Consider the following 20,929-nt stretch of genomic DNA (forward strand, 5'->3'; position numbering starts at 1 on the left):
GGGGGGGGGGGGGGGGTTCCTGCGCGTTTGTATAAGGAAGAGGAGCAGACTTTGCCGTTTTCTTGGCATAAGCTTTGTATGGTTCTGGCAATTTCAATGCTTTTCGAGCAGAATCTGCCAACTTCACGAGCATCACCAATGCCTAGAACTACGAGTCGCACCTTGTAGTACATAGTACATTGTAGATACATGCCATGTACCGGTACTAGTTAGCATGCCACATGTGTGCATTAGCTAAGTTCAGGCTGCTCGTGTAGATTGTAATAATACGCTCGTAAATGTTCACCCAGAGGCTATGGCATAGCATAGGCTCTCGAGTTGTACAAACGTTGCGCTATGCATCCAGTAACGCAGCCACGGGTGCTGCACTATCCAGATGTGTGGCAACATGTCTCAACCGCAAAAGAACAATGAGCAGAGGCTAAGGTTTGCTATCGTTTTGCATTGCTGCTGGCCATTCTGGGATAAGACTGATGGTCAGAGATAGATGCTGCAAGTGTTTAGTTACATCAAGAGTACTCTTGGTTGCATGAAAAGTGGCACGTGAAAGCCGAATACGACTACATGCATGCATAACGAAACCTAGTTATCATGGACATTGTCACAATGTGTGCTTTGGTTCGCGTTGCCACACTGCGGCCAATTTCTCCAACAAACGTCTCGGAACATGTGAATGTCAGACGGTACACCACGTTGCATCTTGTGCACTCTACCTCGCTCGACTGGCATGCAATACAGGCAGCTCTAGGCCTTCCTCGTCTCCTTAGCGCAGAGGAATCCACTCACTTACGGCAGAGTGGTCCACCATCACCAAGTCCAGCCTCACTGAACCACGCTGCCGTACATGTACAGTGCTAGCTGGCAACTGAAATCCGTCGCCCAGGGGGTCGGATTTCAGTTGCCAGCACTGTACGTAGCTGCATACTACAAGTACTTGTAGTATGCAGCTGTGCTGATAGTACTATACTACTAACAGCAAGAGTATCTGGGAGGGGTACTCTTGACTGACCAGCATCGAGTCGGAATGTTGGAAAATTTGGGCATGAACCTGGGACAGTCTCTCCTTTGGGGGGGGGTCACTTTGATGCAACCCAATTATGTATTAGCACAGCATTCAAGCTTTATGCATAAGCCTTTGGCTGTTCAGCCCTCATGAATCAGCTGACCTAATTATGTATGCACCCATACCCTTCCCCATCACACATTGCCATCTCAGTGAATAATTCGTCTCCAACGACGTCATTATTCGTGAGCCATTCACCCACAGGAACACACACGGCCAAAGCCAAAATGGAATAATGTCTGTCAGGACCACCCAGCTGCCAGCTTGTAGTCATATGTAGACTAGCCGCTGACCATTCTTGTTTCCAGATCCATCGGTGATCCTGAAAGACTTATCCCTGAAATGAAGGCAGCAACAACATGCATGCACAGCTACTCTGCCAATACAACAATCCTATTGGAAAAGAAAGAGCCAGCAATATACAGAAACATGTAGAACCCATCCCCTCCCAGGGTGACAGGTGTTCTGTTCAAGCCCACATCCTCGACCAAAATAATAACTCCCAGGACGGGGATTGCTGGCGATGGCAGGCTTGGGTGGCTCCTTGACTTGGCCATGATCCGATGTGCAAGACCATACCAAAGGGTATGGTGAGCAGCATCGACATTTCTTGGAGGCTGAAATGCTGATAGCTTCCTATGAGCATAGGCGAATGAAGAAAACAGAACAAAAGCGAGGCGCAAGGTAGGAACAAAAAGTACATTCTGGGGATGGTTCAGTTTCCCACCCAAACACTATAATGTATGTCCGACAGAAAAGACTCAACTGTCAAGCTAACTACGGAGAGCTACAATTCAAACGGAAGCATGCAGTTGTGCATCGAGCACTCTGACCAGTAGTCAAGGTTCTTCCGTGACAGCTACAATTCTCAGACTCTGGACTGTCACCCCAAGGTAGGACATTATACGTGATTGTGAAGCTAACTACAGAGATCTATAATTCTCAGAACCCGAGACGCTGACCAAAGGTAGAATGTTAGCATGCGTGTAGAGACATTGCATGTGAAACCAAGGCTCAAGGGGCTTAAACTCACTGCAATTACTGCTATGCTACAATAAATCTTTACAGAGAATGGCACATGGTTTACCTTGCTCAGCTCCGGCGACACCATGAAGTCCTCCGTCTACGACGCTTGACCTGGGCTGGGGAGAAGAAAAACACAGGAGATAGAAAACCGATGAACCTGTACTACAATATCAGTACCCTAACTACCCACCCACGGGGATTGTCAAAGCATGCAGACAACACCACTGAGTAATAAAGACTATGCATGTGGGAGCAGGCAGGGTTACATGCAAAATGCTACTACCCAGGGTGGATGAAAACAGTCCAGCATTCATTGCTGTTCAACCCAACTCCCTGTATGCAGAGGCCTACTGGGGATGGGGTTGGGATAGAAAACCATGCAGAACGCCAACTACACTCATAACAGACCAGTGCAAAAAGTTATGGCTGAAGATCCAATGAGTTGGAAGGTAATGAAGTTCAGGTTGAGCAAACTTGCTTTTGTCTGGGAGAAAATGAAACGGAGAAGACCTGTTGCACTGGTCTAACATGCACAGCAAAGAGATACTTAGAATGTTTGTTACGACGGTGATGTCCGTAGCGCTCGTTGTCCATCTTGACGCTGGGCTTGACAGACTACAGGGAGGCATAAGAGCAAACAAATCATTTTAGACAGCAGCCCAAATAATGCAAATAATACAAGCAATAATGAATAGAATGAATGCAAAGTATTCAATTAAGCACCCACATCACAGTTCCGCAAACACTTCCAAAGGGAAAAAGAAAAAAGACCGAATTCTGTTTCAGAAGGCATAAAAATGTCCTTTTCAAGCAAATTGTCTGCAAGCGTCATGAAAGCACAACTGGAATGATTATTGTATGATAAAATCTTCACATGTAGCTGCTCCAGAGCTAGTGATATCTTCTCAGAAGAGGAAAACGTCAAGGAGGTGGAAGTGTTTGCGGAAAAGGAATACACTAGGCCACTCCCCTCCTCAGCCAATTTCAAATTGGGTGCTGTCGCAAAGGAGAAGATCTTTGGATAACCTCATCAGCAGTTTGTGCAGAAACTTGTAGATATGTATAGGTAGAAATGAGCTGCAGTCCCTGTAATGGTCTCAAATTTGCAAGGTAGCCGCGGAAGCAAACTTGATGGCTTTGGGTTACAGATTAGTCTGGATGCTTTCTGCAGCTTCACGCCTATAGAAAAGAAGATAATGGGCTACTAGCCACAACTATTTAAAAAAACCCTCATGCAATGACATTCAAAGAAATTCTGTGTGTTTATACATTGAATATATTTGGTCTATAACCGTCAATAGATGCGAGTTTTAGTGTTTTCATGCAAAATGGCTGAGGAGAGGTAGTTGACCCAGGCGTAAGTTCCAAACTGTCATGGCTGCCAGTCTAGTAAACAAAACATCACGGAAATACTTATGGTTTTTGTCACCAGTCCTGTGGCGATGTGGTATTGACGCAGTCCTGCAGCAACACAAACAAAAGGCACACATTCCGGTCAGGCTCTCATCGTATGCAGTTGTGCACGTTTAAATGAAATTTTCGCACATTAGGAATACAGTGTCGTCACACCTCAGACCTTAGGGGGGGGGGGGGGGGGGGTGGAGGGAGGGAGGGGTGCACACTCCAGGGATCGATTTACTTTGATTTTTTTGCATAGCAGTCACTGCTACACAGTTTTACAATTGACTAGCAACTCCAAGTATTGATTAGCAGTTTTCCTTCATCAAAAGTTTACATGTATAGCTGTACAATAGCAGGATTTCGTACAGAAGAGGACATTAAGGACGTTTAGCAGCGCGAAAGTTCGAAAGAAAATTCGAGTCTGGGAATGAGTACAGGAAAAAAGCTTGAAACTTCGAAAACTTGGACGCGAAGTTGCAGTGATTTGCGAAAGTAACTTTCTCTTTTCTCGGTACGCATTTGACTACAGGGAGTAGTAATTTTACAGTCAGGGCTCACCACGACCATACAAAGCGTCAATAACGGTCATTTGGATTTGACCAATCAGCGCACGGCAAAACGGGCTGTTTCTTGCAATTGTGGGGTGTTTTCTGAGTGGAGCTTGGCTGTATTCGTTGGTTTTAGACATTAGGCCATTGTGGATTCGTGTTCAGAAGGTGTGTTTTTGGAGGGTTACCGTCTCGAATTTTTCGATTTGGCCTTCGTTTGGTTGAGATCGGATGGTGAAATCACTCAAACGCGAAGGCGTGCGAACAAGTGAATGAAGAGAAAATTAAAAATCGGGGACGGTAAACCGATAGAGAATTCCAAGACCTTGAAAATGAGCTATCGATGGTGAGAATCGGCCAAGGAGAACCGCTGTTCTACTTTTTTGAAGACATCAAGGTCGGCCGTGCGTCGCCGCGCGCACCAACAAAAACTGGCAGCCGTGCGCATATCGGCAAGTGCAACAAGAAAGGACGGAGGAGACAGAAAGCGTTCCAAGTGAAGAGTTTACCTTCGTGTTGACTCAAGCTAAGGACTCATGCCAGTCAGGGATCATACCAGTCACCTCTCATCATGGTCATGACTAAGGGATTCATTTGTGGCCAGGAAACTTCCCACTCGCAGCGTGAAAGCTGCGAGGCCAAACAGAAAAGAGTGTGCCGAGTCGCGATCAGGAAACGCTGAGTTCTACTGACAACATTGGTTAGCTAGGCGCGGCAAATTCTTGTAGATGCCAGGACTCAAGTTCACCAGTACCTCACGGACATATCTTGGTCGACACCCACCAGCGGATTGAGAAATATGACCAAGATGGCTTGGAGAAAGGACGTCTTCTCCGCGTGTCTTTCCCGACATCAAACAACAAGATTCGCTTCGGCACTGGCCCTTCGCTGTACAGAGTAAGTCTGAGTAGACCAGGGAGTCGTAAAATACCGGTATTTTACGACTAGACTGTACATCGCTGTACATCGATGAGCATGAACTCAGGTGCGTAGCCGCTATGACTGCACAAACTCTGGCCTTGGCGGCATCGCCATGTTTTCAAAATGGTGGTCGACGCTTTTTGAATTTTGTATGGTCGTGGTGAGCCCTGACAGTCCCCTGCTTGAGACTGACCTGCATATACGGTACGGTACTATAAGATTCAAATAACTTCGAGAAAAAGTCATTTCGCATTGCTAAACCTCACAAGTTTTCTTTTTCGAAATAGATTTTCGCGAAATATCACCACCACCAAAAGTTCGAATTTTCGCATTGCTAAACGTCCTTAATAGCTGCAGTTGCTATTTGCTTTTCCAAGCGAATGTTCGACCTGAATATTTACGTTAGAGTTTTCGCTTGGGCACGTTACATGTTCAGCGTCCATCCGACTTCGAGTTCTTCACAACACAATGTCCTTCAACAGGGCAGTTCCACTGATTCCTTCGACAAAGAAACCTCAGGAAAGCACTCAAACGATCGTGACATTTCGTGCAAAGCGCATCGACTGATTTCGCTTTTCTCTTTTTCTTTATCGAAACGAATCGACATTCCTGGCGCGTCCAGTTCTTTGTCTCTCTTCTGGACAGTGAATCACTGATCAGATTCACTGACATGTTGGCTACATGAGACTAAGAACCGTCTACTTCAACTGTGCCTTGTCGAACAGAAACAAACTGAGCTTGAAAGTGAAAGAAGAAAGGAGAACATCAGGAAAAGTCACCGCCGTGTACAAAACTTCAGAAGACTGCAGTCGTGTACGACCAGTGCTAGTCCAGTGTCCAAAATCGAAAGAGCGCGACCCGCGCGCGGACTGAGCAGGAAAGGCCAGTTGGTTGCAGTGGCGGATCCAGGGGGGGGGGCCCAGGGGGCCTGGGCCCCCCCTTTGAAAATTTCGACCTTGGTCTAGGATTACAGTAGACTGTAGAATGAGCGCTCGAAATTACTTGGCGTGTCAAGTGGGTCACGCGTGCTGGGTACTTTTATACGTGTCTGATCACTCCGGTACATGGTGTCACGCACCGAGCATGAGTCTGTACTAGTCAGCGCGCTGTGTACCGGTGTACAACTACTGTACGCACTGCGACCTGAGGACACGGCCGCACTTCAAACATGTGAAAAACGTGCCAAAAATGCAGGGCCTGGTACATAGTGCAGCGATCGCGTTGGGCTGAAGTCCTGTTTGGTGCACGGTGCTGTCGACTTCGTCCTTCCTTTTTTCTTTTTCAATTGTCAGAAACTACAAGTATACGCTCTCTAGCTCTCTACTTCGCTTGTAGCCAACGGGTTACCTTCAGATATGAGATGAAGAGGAAAGGGTCTGACATCAGGTCGTTCTTCAGTGGACCGGTAGATAAGAGAGCTCGCGTTGGAGAGCCGTCCAAAGGTCCGTCGCGGCCGCTGTCGAGTGGAAATGTTCCAGTGCAGTTTGAAAATGTCGTGAGAATGGAATAAAACTAGAAACCGGCGGATTCTGCTCGAAAAGGTGGCATATTCTGCTCGAAAAGCAGTGAAATTGGCAGAATCATACAAACCTTATGGCGGGCAATTCCTCGAATTCTGCTCCATACTATAGTATTTTTATCCACATACCAAACATCCATAAAACTTACCAGAAAAAGTACCGAATTCTGTCAATTTTTCTGCCGGCAGAATCCGCCGGACCCTAAAAACAACTGCTCTTCACAGCTTCAGGACTTTGTTGTTGTTGTATTTGTTGTTTTGTTTTGGGGGGGGGGGGCGGATACCTTGGGCCCCCTCTTCGGCCAAGTCCTGGATCCGCCACTGGGTTGGAGTAGTAAAATACTACTCCCTAGTCAGCAGTGTGTACAACAGTCGCATGTAGACTGCACACAACTGGTCTTTGTAGTGCATCGCAGTTTTGGGCGATAAAAAACGAAAAGCGAATCGCAGCCAGTGAATTTTGATTCGCAAACTGCGATACGAACCCGGATAAATCGATCCCTGCACTCAGAGAATCGCAACCCGTGACAGCAGGCACGGACGACATGGTTCATATGGATGGCATTTCTATTTGGATTCTTTTGCGCCAAAAGTACCTGAAACTGACAAGCATGGTATGGAGAATCAGACATACCTGGCCCTCCTGCCGACTTGGTCGGACGTTGTTGTTCAATGGCAAGCATCTAGCCCCTGGGGTTGACGGGTCTGGACCTGTAGAGATGAAAACAGTCAAGAATACCGGGTATGAGAGTGCTGCCCAGCAAGTGCTCAGATGCCCTATGCTATTATCGGCCAACGTATAATTGGCTGAAAATTTGTTCTGGCCGAAATCCGGGCCGAAAATTTGTTGATTTACACAGCGGCGGATCCAGCGATCTCTACAGGGGGTTCCAGTACAGTCAAAACTGAATAGCTGATACATGTACATGGACACGCATATGGTTGCCAGTAGTACATTTACGAAATATAGGGGTTCCGCGGAACCCCTGGAACCCCTCCTGGATCCGCTGTCACAGTATTCATCACTGATGCACAAGTGCACTGGAACTACTTACGGTAGAGGAAGCATGGTCATCTTTCATTGATGCCACATCTTTCCCCCAGGACAGTCCCAATCAGTCTGTTTCTTAGAAACCACTGTGCCGGGCCTTGCTAGAGCGCTTGAAGCGACTTGGGGGAAAACAACAATGTACAGCTGCGAAGTGCAGGCGAGTTGAGCGTGTTAAAAATTAAGCTTGACACCAGAAGACATTACAAGAGTTTTGTTGGGCATCATACCTCCTTTTGTGGCATGATATCCTTGATCAGCCAAGTCAAGGAGTCGACCAAGCCTGCCACTGGTCCACCAGCAACCTCCATACCCCATCCACACTCAATCCCCGTGGGCTGAACAGAACACCTGTCATTTTATGTCAACCCGTTTTGAGGACTTGCAGTGTCCAAAGGCTGTGTGTGTGTGTGTGTAAAAAAAATTGTGGACTGGCAAGGACGGCTCATCACAAATGTCCTATGCCACAACAGAATTGTTCAGGGGCAAAACGAAATAATACTAAGTAAATTGATAGATGATGGTCCTGTAGAGGAAGGAGAAGAAAAGGGGAAACCACATACACCCAGATCACGTGCAAAATGCGATGCATATACAAAACAACCACGACATGAACATTTTGCATGTGGCCACACATACACACACACAAACACACACATACACACGTACACACACGTACACACACATACACACACATACACACACACACACACACACACACACACACACACACCAATGAACAAATGTCTCAGAAAACAAAACAAAAGAGACATTATTGTCTCACGTAGCATACAGGACGCTGTAGAGTAAATCTGGTGGATTTCTACATGTTAAGACCTCGAAGTGAGCCACCATAATCAGTGAGTGCACTCTTACACTATGCAACTACCACCATCCATTAGAACACACAGCTGATGCGTACATGCAGATGTAAATGTTATGAGTACAGTAGTACTCCTGTTCATTGACAATAGAATTGCAATGGCCGAAAAATAAAGGTACCACATTTTCATAGGGTGATGCCGTCCAGTTCGCTGCAGGATGAAGAAGACGGACCACCAGCAGCTGCATTCTGGGTAGCGGAGTGTGCTCGCAATGGTGGTAAGTTTGTGCCGGCAGGAAGAAAGTATGGATCACCTGCAGAAATTCAGGGCTCACAGCATCACACAAAAGCGTGGGCGCCATTTTGGACAGGCCGCTGTCACACGAGCCAGCCAGCATGCCAGAATCGCGTACATGCGATCAGGCAGATATCTCTGAAAACTTGAAAGTGGGGTGCATTCAAAATGTTCATTTGTACCAATGCTTTTGCCTAGGCCTCTGAAACTCTAGGAACATACTCTCAATACCCATTGTAAGGATTTGTCCGAGAGTTTTTTGTTTTAATCGATACGGTTTGGCGCACATATGGAGCCAAAGTATCAGTTGGTGCAGGCGTAATTCTGATTTGGATTATTGTACTAAAATTGAAAAGTCTCTCAGAGAAGTTCTTCTAATTTTCCTACTGAAAATTTTAAGCTATTGGCCATCAAAATCGGGCCAGAGACGGGCACAAACGAACATTTCAAAGGCAACCCTATCTGCAGTGCAGCCGCCAGGAAGAACCGCGCGCGCTGCACTTGTTGTGAATGCGGAAACAACACTAGCAGCAAAGCAATTTTTTGAAATGTTTTTGCTACTCGCCTGGCGCTTCATCGCTGTGTCCTCCAGGAGATATCATGGTTATGGCAGACCGAAGAAATACATGGCCAGCACAACGGCGAAGCCATTGGACTTGTTCTCTTGCAACGAAACGGAGTGGCGAATCAAATAATTCACAACTCCACATCGTCACCACTGCGCTACACGGCTCTTCGCAGACCAGCCGTATATTTACGTTTACACAACAGGACTTCACGGCGGAGAAACTAAAACTAGAACACGACGTGAGTCATTGCTCCATGCCGTCAAGGAATGCTAGTCCTTTCCCTCTCCCGTCACCCGCGCCTGTGCATCAGCGGCGTAGCTGCCCGGCTGTAGATGTTGAACTCTTTCGTCAACGACTGCAGGATTCTGCTCGGGGCTACTTTTTGCAGGACTCCGTGTGCGGACAGTCTGAATGAAGCCTTCGGCCGATAAGGCCAACACTGCTCGCGAAATAATCCACTTGGAAGGAAACAAGAACTACCGAAATGAAATAGAGATAGTGAGACAGTCTCCGGCCATCTCCTTCACCATTCACGACTCAGTCCTTGTCACAGCAACAAGCCCAAGCAAGTCAAAATCTCCTTGCGCGACTGCGTTCTACGCCTGCGCTTAGCGGTCACGCAAGTTCGTTTCTATGGTGATCAGATCCAAGATGTCCTCCCACGTAATCGAGGTTTTGGCATGGTTGCTGTGAGCCCTGAAATTAGCTCACATGCACTCAACGTCATACACGTCGCGTCACAAACAGCAAAAGCACTACAACGCTTGATACACACACTGCTAACAGCATAATTGTGACTGTGTGTCGATGACAATGCGTTGATGCACTCAGAATGTACACCTGAATTTTCAGGCAGCCCAGAAGGAAGTGTTCAAAGGGAGTCACGCCGTGGTGCAAAAGAGATCTTCCTACAACACATGTTTAATTTCACTTGTTCTTGGATGGAACCGGAATTGCAGTGTTTCTGCTCGTGTGTTCCGCTGTCAAAACAAAGATGTAGGCTGCTTCAAAGTTACACGTGATGTGCTACTTGACTGATGCGGGCCGGCGTGGTAGAAGAGTCTTCACGCACTCGCGAACAGAAGAAAAGTGAACAAAGGAGAAGCAAAATTATGAAAACTAACCAACTCATAAAATGATAAGGCCATAAACACACTCATGAAGACAAATCTACCACAGCCATTGACCCAATCCACATCAGAATAGTAACGACTGGTCGACTGTTTCCTGAAACCAGTAGATCTACGCCACGAACCTCGCATAGTCAAAGAGAATGGACTTCAACAATTGTATTCGGTCACATGCGCGCCACGGACATGCACTGCGCCCTCATGCGAATGCCATGAATGAATATTGCCTGGCATCTACTCTGCTTGCTAGTTACTCACCAACATAGCACAACTACTGGTAAATTCATGGCATCGCTTCTCAAACGTACTTTGTAAGTCCGCGCCTCCTGGCACGACGATCGGATTCGGCCGGAGGTAAGTTAACTGGGACTGGCTACTTGTACCTCTCGCTGACCTCGGACAGACGACTGCCCCGTAGGCCGTAGCGCCAGATGAAGAGGTGAAAGAGCGGCTGTATGTAGGACAAGTACTTTGTAGGCATCCGCTCCGGCTCGACAGGTACAAATCTTCCCGGGACACCGAACATCGTAGAGTAATATTCCTGCAAAACCAAGAAGCAAGGAAGCATTGAATACTTATAATTACACTGACGCCTTCAACTGGGAGGGAACTGGGGAGGTTCACATTAGGTCAATTCTAACTGACACAGAATCATCTTGAGACCCTGGTGCCTACCCAGGCATCAAACAGTTGATACTTGAAGCAGCACGTTGTGCATGGCAGTAAGGAACTCCGGCACAGAACACATACAAGAAGAACAAGCGAAGGTTGTACTGTCATATTCGCGAGTTCAACTCGGATAGAGAGCCAATGATTAAAAATTTAAAAAGAAATTAGCTTAATCAAGTACTGTAAAAGCAGAAATTTTCGGTGGTGTTTTATTTTCGGTAACTTCGGTGCCGACAAGTTTTACCGAAAATAAAACGCACCGAAAATTTCGGTACAACCGATACTGTATACATGTAGTACTAGCACACTTACCTGGAGAATGGGTTTTACCGAAAATTTCCCTCTACCGAACCGCCGATTTTGGAGAATACCGAAAATATTACACCGCCGAAAATTTCTGCTTTTACAGTAGTATGCTCCACTGAACATATCTCTTACAACTGTTAGTGTTGGACACAAACTACGGATAACATGTAACAAGTAACAGTTTGGTTCTTCCTTTTTAATCTACACTACAAGTATTCATGTAACCATGGTTACAGAACGCAGGACAAGTGCGTGCTAGCAACGCATCGACATCTTCTAAAGTAGCACTTGCCTAGATTGGGAATGAACATTGAGTCTGCTAGCGTTGTGCTTCGCCAATGCTCGGCAAGGGGTGGATGTTCCAACCACAGAGTTGTGCAGGAAAGCAATAGATGGGGAGCTTGATAGCAATGTACTGCTGCCATGACGGTCATACCAGGCCGGACGATGATGAAAAAGACTTAATACTTGTAGGTCGTCAGTACTTGGATATCAGTGAGATTCACCGCTGGCAATGCTTCTGGGAGGAGGAAAAAACAAACAAGGAGAAGCGGTATTCACTCGCACCATTACATGTTTGTATTTGCCAACAGAAACATCGAGTCACAGGCGATTTCCAAAGTATTTGACAACGGAAATCAAAGTGGTGGCAAATAACTAGATAACAGTGGCCATCATCATTTTGGCCAATGGAAGTGACTGTCGAAGAATGCAAACAAGCAACGAAACAAGAAGGGAGATCTCATTACAATTTACAACGTCTTTTCTCGGCACTGTTCAGGCGCCGGAGTAAAAGTATAGAAGACCAAACTATACCACGCCATACCGGTACCATATCAACCAGGCAAGCCATGGCATGATGATTCAATATCAGCGCGTCCATTTTACTTCAACCAATCACTATTGAAATAGTTCTCTTCTCACCACTGGTCCAGGGTATGTCCGGATTGAAGCACCACCGCTCAGCAGCAGTAGCGACTTTTCCGATGCGTTCTGTTGCAGTTAGGACGGGTCGGTTTATATCCCGCTAGAGGATTGGTTGTCCTAGTCAGTCTGCTGCGTCGAATTTCCCAAGCAGGTGCTTTCCCCGGACAACTGTTCATCACATTTCAGTCAGAATTAATCGTAGTAGCTGGTAAGTCAGCTGCGGACTTATCCAACAAGACTATCTCAGGCCTTGGGAAATGGCTTCTTCTTTCCTTTGACGAAGAACTAGCGGCTGCCCTTTGGAGCATGCGCACGCTAAAGTTCAAGCAGCAGCGTGCGTTTGAACTTTGAACCATGGGTCCATGACCGGTCATGCAGAAGCAGTCGCTCAATAATCACTAGTCTACACGGTAACACCGGTATGTCACTACTTAGTAGATACTTGAAACTACCCAGACAGGCTCACAACACTTTTCAAACTTCAAACGGGCTCTGGGCTACACCAATCAATGACAAGGAATAGGGTTGTTGGAATCAACTTTCGGGCAAGGCCCATCTTCAGAAAAGAAGTCTCTGTGAACCAAGCAGAAATTATAGATGTGACAAATACGAACACTGTGACAAAAGTGCGAAGTAACACGTTAGTACTTTGTGAGAAATAGCATGGCAGTGCGAGGTTGATGCTTGTTGCTGTGAAATACCACTAAGAAGGAACCGTTCAAGCTGCAAGAAGTTCAGCAAGTAACAGGTACTATACTAGTGCTAGTCCATGATGTAATGTAAGCGAGTTGAACAAGGAATCGGCAGAAAAAGATCATCGGAAACCGGGGGGGGGGGGGGGGGGGGGCGGCGTCACATATATAGTATTCATGGCATTCTAGGGCTTTGCAACTTTGGCCAAGTCGAGGCTTGAAACCAGGGAGTAGTGTATTACAATATGTTTTGCCAAGGGTACCCGATGTTCAGGGAGCTTATTTACTCTTGTTATTACGGTACTCCCTGCTTGCCCGTGAGCCGGAAGTGAGTTTCGGATCCGCCACTTAAATCTTCAAGTTTAAATCATTGCACATTTGGCAAAAGCCTGCGGAATACCTATGCTGGCTGTCCAGATCAGGATTTTGTGAAGCCAACCATTGTGACCTGGCTGGATTTCCTTCTTGAGTTGACTTTCCGACCCAATGCTGGAGTGTAGGTGATTATAATGTACATGTATGGAGTAAACTTGACTCACGCTATCGGATTCATTGAGCTGCTCATACATAGGCTCATTGCGCGAAATCGCGCATCTATGAGCGACATCCACATAAACTGCTGGGACCATGGTTGTGTACTCGAATCTCATTCTGAGCACCCTTTTTCTTCCTTTTTTCAGCCGTTTTTTTGCAAAAAGTCCTCGAGCTCGATTTTTTTTGATCGATCGTTCTTCAAGGAAAGACGAGTGGACAATTGATCAACAGGGCCGAGGACGAATGCGTCTGGTTGGAGTTCTTGCGTGGCACAGGATGACCAGACATACATATAGATACATTGCGACGATCTAATCTGCACAGTGTTTCCTAATACCGCACGCACGACGGTAAGTACAATTCATGTGATTTCAAATTGTTTGTGATCTACAACGTTGCGAGCAGGACGGCAATACAGCAACAGCACGACAACCGTTATACCAGGCAGTAACCAACAGTCACCTCCATCACATTCTCCAGATCAGAAGGCAAGTGAGGCAGTGAACATGAAGAAATAAAGTATGAAAGAATGAAAAGTGAATAATTCAAAAATCTCAGAAACGTTGAACGTAAAAAACACTGAGAACAAGGAAAGTGACTTACTTCGATGGCGAAAGACAAAGCGAATGTTCCTCGTATGGACCTGGCTCTTGCGGAATCAGCCACACTGTGGAACCATGTGTTTGATTCTACAAGGGATGGCTACCTGCTCCTCACCAACCAGCCTCCACGACGGTGGTAAAGTCGCCAAAAATACGAAAGTTGAACATTTTGTGCATGCATGCAATAGAAAATTTGTGCTGAGTATGTCGAGTGGCCATTCGAACAGGACAAAGCCGTTGCGCAAGCTGTGACCCTGAAATTTCGTCCATTGGTAGCGAGGGTAACCCTGAGCTGGAAAGTGCAAGGGATGGCATGCTACACTCCCCCGCATACGCTTGACAGCACGATTTGAGGCGTGGAGTAGTAATATACCAGTATCTTACTACCCCCTGATACCTGATGCATGGACGTCGTCATCTTCATCCCGCAGATCGAAAATGTACAGGTGTCGCGTGATTTCGCGCAATGATGGGCTTTGGGAAATCCTGAAATAAAGATCGCACGTAGCCACCACACAAGGTCACATATCCAGCCAAGACACCACAGTCATGATCACTTCAAAAGCCAGTATCGAATGTTTTCGTTCCCTTCTCTTCAAGGATGATACAGGGAATGGCTCAAGTGGAAGAGGACGACTTCAACCAATAAAGCATAAAGATAATAAGATGAGAGGTTGTGACGAGTGTTACTATCTCATTACCTTAAAAACAATGATGACATTGCCATATCATGAAAAGATTATTCAAAGGACCACTGAGTCAGGGAAGTGAAGTGCCTGAAAAGAGAAAAATGCCAACCCTACCAGGACTCATTGGTTTGACCAGGACTCCGCGGCGTTGGCTTTTGTCTCTCTTTTCAGGCAGTTCACACTTCCCTTGAAGACTTGATCCTTTGAAGTAAGCTCGGAGCCTCCCAATCCCTTTCGATACAAGTTTACTTTAGTTTATTTCCTCTGCCTGATCTTTAGATGTCCACAAATTTCTTACTGATCCTTAGACGGCTTAGTACCAGTACAGTACCGTGAATAGTCAATAGTTATGATCATGACTTGTCATGCTGATCTTTGGTCGAGCTACATAGTTCCGTCTGCAGTGTCGAGCATCGCTTGCCTGGTACTGGTAGCAGGGACGACGTACACCCCCCCTTTTTTTCGATGCCAGGTTGCAACGCTAACGCCGAGACCCCTGGTCGGTCAAGTTGCTCCCTGTACATCGGCACGTCGTCCCTACATCCCCTGTGTCTTGTTTTTGTGTTTGTCTCCACATGTCTCTTTGTAGGGCTGTGTTCCCAATTAAAAAAAATGTAGATCTATATATTGGGGTTATTGATCCGAGTGACACCTTCAGGCTGTCGACATAGGCACTTGGACAGGAGATTACTAATTCTGACGGTGTCACTGTGGATACGAAGCATGAGGAGGCGGAGTTTACAATGGGCGTTTTGGATGATGGGAATGAGGCCACGACGTGTGTAATGGGATCTGTGTGGGAGGGAACGGGGGATACATCGCTTGTCGAGAACCAAAAGCTGATGCCGTTCGTGCGCAGAGAGAGAGCCGAGAAGAAGGCATAGCATCGATACCCTTGCAATGACCTTGACGCTATATTTTTTCTGCTAGTCTCTTCTTTTTTCTTCCTCTCTTTGAAGTTTCTTACCAGTTTTCCCATCCCACGTATCTCATCACTCAAGCGAAAACAGGAAATCCCCTCGACAGGCGAACAGCACACTGCACAGGTCTAGGTCTATTCAGGGAGTCGTAAAATAAGGTATTTTAAGGTATTTTACGACTCCCTGTCTACATCCGACCGGCGTGTCCGCTCATCGCTCGTACAATACACGCCATGACCATGATGACGTTGATGACGTTCTTGCACTTTTTTTGGTGTCTCTTTGAGTTTGATCGTACACGAAATGTGTAGGTCTACGTGTGGTACATGATAATTTGAAAAGGTCATCACTTTCCTTCATTCATGGTGTTCATGAAGAACGTTTCTCCACTTCATTGGATCAGGCAGGACCCCCTATATTTCAGGAACATGCCAAGCTAAAGAGACACAGCGAAGTCAGAATGTCGGTTGCTGACAAGTTGAATAAATTGCTGGATTCGTGCAGGGAGCATGCGGACGATGCAAATCGTCCCGATGGACCTTCTCAAAAGTGAGCCTGCTTTTATACGATAATCATTTCAATTCAGATGTTGTGCTAGTCACCATGCAGCCGGTCAGTTTATGGATAGAAAATACGCCATCATGTGCAATCGGCTACTAAACAGAGCTATTATCTTTTCGTGAATTTTACCAAACCATTACGATAACAGTAACCAGTCACAAACAATGCTAGTAGTCAATTAATACACTGTAGTAAATAATCGGCGGGGAGACAAAAACAGTAGTATTGAAATGAAACGCGTTCATCAGCAGTCACAGTGTAACAGTCGAGATGCGATTCAAACGTTTTCTTGTGGCATTCATCAGGAATCAATCACCACAATGTGGTACAATTGAAAATAGAATCAGAATTAAATTCTGATACACAGTAGTCAAGTCAGAGAGAAGCAATAAGTGCAACAAATACCAGAAACAAGAAACAATTTGTAATCTCCTCTCTTATTGTTATAAACTCTTCACCGCTGCTTTTAGCGCTAATAATATGAGGCCACACAGAATTCGGGTCACCTGACCGACCGTCCTTTTTCACCCGATCGCGAAAAGTTTTTTAAATTTTTTATTGTGCATGCAAATGTACTATTGTTACATGGCTGTGTACATATACATCGACTTTCAGCAGTCCAGGCATCGACCTCAGAAGCAGCCAAATGACAGGATCTAGGATGCAGCTGTTGGTGACGACGTTGTCTTCTATTATCTCCCATTCGCAATCGGTCCTGAAACATCATCAGCTCCGCCTCCCCGTCGCTCATTGACAGAAGTTTTGGTGCCCCGGAGAGCTGCTCGGCAGACTCGTTTGCCAGCGAGGCCAAGATCTGGTCCTGGAGTGGACCTGATGGGACAATGGAAGTTCTGGATCGTCTACAATCAGATTTGATCGACTGGCTTGATGGACAAAAGCTTGGATTATCGATATGCACAATCTACCAGGATTGTCACATATGTATGCACACATGGCAGTAGCCAAAAAAAAAAAAAAAACCAACCGACCGATCCTGGTGCGGATGAGTGAAGTGACCTGAAACAACGAATTAATTCTAGGTGGCCTGACTTGTTGTATGACTTTGAGCACTCTGGCAAGGTACATTCGGGCTTGGTTTAAATCTGGCTTTGGAAAATTTGTTTTCATTGCTATCAGATTCGGCCTCATTTTCTCTGTGCTGCGCTGACGAGTCCATAAAGGACGAAACAGTTCTGTCCGCAGATTGAGCAAGCACAGCTACATGTGTACCAGTCACACCCCTTGGGCATCATGCACAATTCTCTCTCTAAAGCTGCATTCACAACGGCCGCACATGTATGGTATGGGCACAGGTCAAGTTTTGTTCTGAGTTGCACTCAGCTCTCAGTCCCAGCATGCCCGGATATTGGGAGGTCTACTGTACTTCGTTTGGGAAGGCGAAGGTGGCGTGGGTGAGGAGCACCACCCTCTATATATCGAGCTTATTGAAACAAAAGGTCTCCAGCACCTCCTGCCTGGTGGTCAGAATTGACTGTAGGCTACCAATACCTTACCTTTGCTGAGCTAAATTTTGACCAGAGTAAATGGTGGGGACGATATGTGAAACACGCTGAAAAAACAACCATTGGCCATATGCATGGTAGCTGAAAAACCCAGCAAATTTATCCAAACATGTGGTTTCACATATGTGCACCAGTTGTGCTTGATGAAATCTGGCCAAAGGGAAAAGTTAGCACCCTTTACCAGTGTTCAGCCCATGGAACGCCTTTCTTTTTCTTGTACAGAGTTGTGTGTGTGTGTGCGTGCGTGCGTGCGTGCATGTGTGTGTGTGTGTGTGTGTGTGTGTGTGTGTGTGTGTGTGTGTGTGTGTGTGTGTGTGTGTGTGTGCTGTCTCTCCTGACCTCTCTAGTGTTGCAATGGTAGATTGCAATGAGGCCATTCCACTGGTGTAGCATTTATCTTTCTGTATGTTCTTACTTGGGCACGTCCCCTTGTTCTGTTTGTTCTTAGGAGCAAGAAAGAGCAGATATCTCTGTGTCACAATGTTGTGGACTTGGTGTGCAGTCCGCAGCTGCGCATGGAAACATTCAAGTGAGTGTCTTACCTTTTCTGGTCTCCATCATTTGCCCTCGGCCTGTGTTGGCTGAGTTGTCTTAGTTATTTACGTGGCCTATTAGTATATTTATTTGGTGGCATTGGTGTCGAATTCACCAGTCGTGTCTTTTTAGCAAGAAGTTTTCAAAGGGAAGTCAAAAAGTCCTGTTTTGGAGACCTGGTCTGTGGTCGTCAGAAGAGCAGACATTCTGCAGACGTTCTGTAGACGTTCTGTAGACATTCTGTAGACGTTCTGTAGACGTTCTGTAGACGACGCTCTGCAGACATTCTGCCTTGGTGCTGTGCTGATTCTGGTATACCCCCCCCCCCCCCCCCCCCACCTCCTTGTCCGGATTCCGGGCACCCTTCTGATCACTCTTTGATGAAAATGGCTCTTCAATGAAAAATGAGACGGAAAAACAATGAGTGCCGTAAAGAGTGTATTACCTTCGAAAGCAAAACAGTATGTATATCGGAGTTGTGAGTAGTACCTGGTCCCAACTTGCCCGGATAAGGGGAGTTCTACTGTAATCTGGGTCACTTTTCCCATGCTATCGCATCGTTCTTTGCATCCTGTGTGTGTATGTGTGTGTGTGCATATGTGAGCTTGGACGTTTACCTGCATGTTAACATGTGTGTGTGTGTGTGTGTGTGTGTGTGTGTGTGTGTGTGTGTGTGTGTGTGTGTGTGTGTGCATGTTAGTAGGAACTTGGCCGAGTTCAATAGGCTACTAGGGCTGAGCATGGAGCTCCTTCTTCGTACATGTGAGCACACAGAGACAGATATTCGACTAGTCGGTGATGAGTGCCTCAACCGTCTTATCAAGGTATGAAAATCTTCATTTTTTACATATGCCATAGAAGATTTCTGTATGTGTTTCAGACTCACATGAGCTTCATCGAGCGTAACTTGGGTACACACCAATGGATTCACTTCAAATTTTCAACACTGAATCCTTTTACGGACAGATGTCAGATAGGATACTACCCAATGAGCTGGGTTTGTCAATCATCATTTCACCGTCAGCCAAATTTCCCAGATGACGGGCGAAAATAGCAGAACTTCGGGACAAAAAGACAACAACGGAAATGAAAACAACCTATCAAACAAGGATACAAGAGTAACCTACTGGCTATTGAAAGTATCATGGACCAAAATAATTTGGTCCAACAGACAAAGCAATCAGCCTAGCCACCGATCAAGTTACAAATGTCCGATCGCGCGTAGACAAGGTACACTCCACTGCTACAAAATCCATTGCAGTAGGAACTTTGGGTGTAAACAGTGGTCCATGATGACCCAAATACACCACAAACTCCAATATTATTATACTTTTCTAGGTGTCGTATAAAGTCTTCATAGAGAAAAGCTGTCCCATAGTTCACGGAAGGCTGTAAAATAAGAGAAAAATAGTATTCAAATATAACATAAATTGACCCTAAAATCCACCACTGGCATAAGTTTCACCTTCTACTTCCATGGTATCCTTCTCTAATCTCCTTCTCTGCCTCCTCTGTCACTTTCTGCTGTCCTTTTCCTCACTGGTATGCTTCCTCTTAGCGAAATAGAGGCATTCAGTATCCGCATCCACCCGGTTCTGGGGCGTAGCTCGCTTATCTCTGGTGTGGTGACCATGTACTGGAGCACATCTCTGGTGTGCTGACCAAGTACCAGCAACAACCTCATAGCCAATATGTTGCCCATTTTGAATACGTAGTACACTGTACCTATGATCGCCACTCTCTGGTGTGGTCGCCGGACTACGCTGACTATACATGAGCTATGCGCCTGAGGCTGGCAGTGATAGTGGCCGACTGCACAAAGCCCATGTCCGCAAGAACACACTGGACCATGTTTTCCCGTCATTGCCTGCGCTTGAATTCATCAGAGCAAGCCAGCAGCTGCGTAGAAGGTGTTCACTCCACACAAGGTGGTATTGGACCAGTACTGCCATACAATAGCCTGAATAGGGCATCGTTCTGATTCTGGGTGGCACCGCGGCAACAGCGCTCCAACAGTTGTCCACCTGCCACCAAACGATGGTGGGCTGGGTTTATGGCTTGAAACACAGCTAGTGGGATGGTGTCAAAATATACGTAATACAGTCGTCCCTCTCTAATCCGGCACTTGTTTATCCGGAACCCTTGCCAACCGGCGCACTTTCTGACGAAACCGATTTTTTTCGTTCAATTCCTACATCTTAATCCGGCACTTGAATTCCGCCTCCGGCAGTTACTTTTTGAAACGAATCGCTCAAACTGCACCTAGTTTGATTTCATAATCCGGCAGTCGTAAATCGCGTACCGTACAGGTGCACTCCTTGCCAGGCCGGGCTAGGCCAGTCTGGTCAGTGCCGCGCGCGCGGGGCCACTTCAGAGTTCAGTTCAGTTGACAACTGTACTCTACCTCGTGCGGGAGAGTTCAGTTCGGTTGGTTGTTCGGACTTTTCCGAACCCTAACTCAATGGTAGTGTCCTGCCAATTTTCAGGTGCGTGTGTGTGCAAGAGTACATGTGAACATGTTCTCTGTTTTACTTCATCACTTTACTAGTCACTGTGTATATTCCTGGAGAACAGTTGAGAATATAAAGCCGTGCACCAAATACTTGGGTCGACACGGAAAAACCCTGCG

General features: G+C 46.3%; 1 protein-coding gene and 1 long non-coding RNA gene across 3 annotated transcripts in view; one reads left to right on the forward strand and one right to left on the reverse strand.

Annotated features, from left to right (window-relative positions):
• Positions 1-1,193: 1,193 nt before the first annotated feature.
• On the reverse strand, positions 1,194-8,893 carry LOC135814573 (uncharacterized). Its single transcript, XR_010553197.1, has 3 exons — positions 7,113-8,893; positions 2,151-3,550; positions 1,194-1,699 (listed from the first exon to the last, which is right to left on the reverse strand). It is a non-coding gene; the product is annotated as an uncharacterized LOC135814573 (long non-coding RNA).
• Positions 8,894-15,980: 7,087 nt separating this feature from the next.
• Positions 15,981-20,929, forward strand: part of LOC135814574 (huntingtin-like) — a 57,238-nt gene continuing 52,289 nt past the window's right edge. Inside the window, exons 1-3 of one of the 2 annotated variants that reach the window (XM_065327708.1) lie at positions 15,981-16,231; positions 18,215-18,295; positions 19,001-19,124. In XM_065327708.1, the coding sequence (XP_065183780.1) occupies positions 16,143-16,231; positions 18,215-18,295; positions 19,001-19,124 (294 nt within the window). In that variant the 5' untranslated portion in view covers positions 15,981-16,142. The remainder of the gene's footprint in view (positions 16,232-18,214; positions 18,296-19,000; positions 19,125-20,929) is intronic. The other variant, XM_065327709.1, reaches the window with a different exon arrangement.

The sequence above is a fragment of the Sycon ciliatum genome, chromosome 4, assembly GCF_964019385.1.
Source record: "Sycon ciliatum chromosome 4, ocSycCili1.1, whole genome shotgun sequence".
NCBI lineage: Eukaryota > Metazoa > Porifera > Calcarea > Leucosolenida > Sycettidae > Sycon > Sycon ciliatum.